At 47.8% G+C, this 1,618-nt stretch overlaps 1 protein-coding gene across 1 annotated transcript in view; it reads right to left on the reverse strand.

The window, feature by feature from the left end:
- The window catches only part of CALR3 (calreticulin 3), a 98,301-nt gene that overhangs the window by 3,787 nt on the left and 92,896 nt on the right, over window positions 1-1,618 (reverse strand). The window contains exon 12 of the mRNA XM_011990980.1: window positions 1,017-1,064. Within this exon, the coding sequence (XP_011846370.1) occupies window positions 1,017-1,064 (48 nt within the window). The remainder of the gene's footprint in view (window positions 1-1,016; window positions 1,065-1,618) is intronic.

Below are 1,618 nucleotides of genomic sequence, written 5' to 3' on the forward strand. Positions count from 1 at the left end.
AAACAGCCATCTATGACCACTTAAAATCACAGGCTAAGTATTCCTCATCCCAAATACTTGGGATCAGGAGAGTTTCAGATTTCAGATTTTTTTTTTTTTTTTCCTCAGATGGAGTTTTCGCTCTGGAGACTGAGGCACGAGAATCTTGTGAATCCAGGGGGCAGAGGCCGCAGTGAGCCAAGATCATGTCACTACACTCCAGCCTGGGCAAGAGTGAGACTCTGTCTCAAAAAAAAAAACACTCTGATTAAGGCCTTTAGGCAAAGTTACACTTTGTTACATTAATAACACCAATGTGGCTGGGAGTGGTGGCTCATGCCCATAATCCCAGTCCTTTGGGAGGCCGAGGTGGGCGGATCACCTGAGGTCAGGAGTTTAAGACCAGCCTGGCCAACATGGTGAAACCCCATCTCTACCAAAAATACAAAAATTAGCCAGGCATGATGGTGCTCACCTGTAATCCCAGCTACTCCAGAGTCTGAGGCTGGGAAATCGCTTGATCCTGGGAGGTGGAGGTTGCAGTGAGCCGAGATCGCACTACTGCACTCCAGCCTGGGTGACAGAGTGAGACTCCATGTCAAAAAAATAAAAAATAAAAAATAACACCAATGTTACTTTCTGGCTCTGATCACTGTGCTGTGATTATGTAAGAGGCCATCACTAGGGAGAGCTGGCAAAAGATACACAGTAGCCCTCCAAGCTATTTGTGTAACTTCCACCAGAGACTGGTCCAAAATAAAAAGTCTGGACAACACTTTAATCACATGTAAGGTTACAAAACATTAAAAGAAAAACAAATAAATAAATAAAAATAAAAGATACACTAGCCATGAAAGATGGCTCCGAGTGTTTAAAAGAGCTTTGTTTCAAATGAAAGCTTCCGGTGTTAAGTTTGACAGCTGTGTTCATGCCTAGTAATACTTGACAGTGGAGGAATGTGGAAGGAGCCGTGGAGGTCACCCAGCCTGGGGGCTCTGCCCAGCCCCTCCACTTGCTCTGTGTACATGTGTATATACCTGTTTGTCCAAGAACCCTTTACCTTCTGGGTCAGCCAAGTCCCATATCTGTGGAAACACAAAAATGCTCATAAGCATGACTGCTGATCACTGTCCATGTGTTAATAAAAACCAGAGCTGCCAACACCCCACCACCGGCCTTGCGGGGCAGGAGTGACTGTCCCCAGGTTGTTCTGCAGATGAAGAGGCCAATTCAGATCAGCTGAATGATCCACCCAGGGGCACACAGCCAGTCAGCGGCAGGGCCCAGAGGACATCCAGGTGCACTCAGCTCCCAAGCCAATGGTGTTTATGACACCCTTCTTCCCCCAGCAAAAGTCCACAAGTGGCCAAGCGCGGTGGCTCACACCTGTAATCCCAGTACTTTGGGAGGCTGAGGTGGGCACATCACCTGAGGTCAGGAGTTTGAGACCAGCCTGGTCAACATAGTGAAACTCCATCTCTACTAAAAATACAAAAAATTAGCTGGGTGTGGTGGTGTGCACCTGTAATCCCAGCTACTCGAGAGGCTGAGGCAGGAGAATCACTTGAACCCAGGAGGAGGAGGTTGCAGTGAGCCAAGATCGCACCACTGCACTCCAGCCTGGGCAACAAGAGCGAAA

Source organism: Mandrillus leucophaeus, unplaced genomic scaffold (genome assembly GCF_000951045.1).
Source record: "Mandrillus leucophaeus isolate KB7577 unplaced genomic scaffold, Mleu.le_1.0 Scaffold11, whole genome shotgun sequence".
NCBI lineage: Eukaryota > Metazoa > Chordata > Mammalia > Primates > Cercopithecidae > Mandrillus > Mandrillus leucophaeus.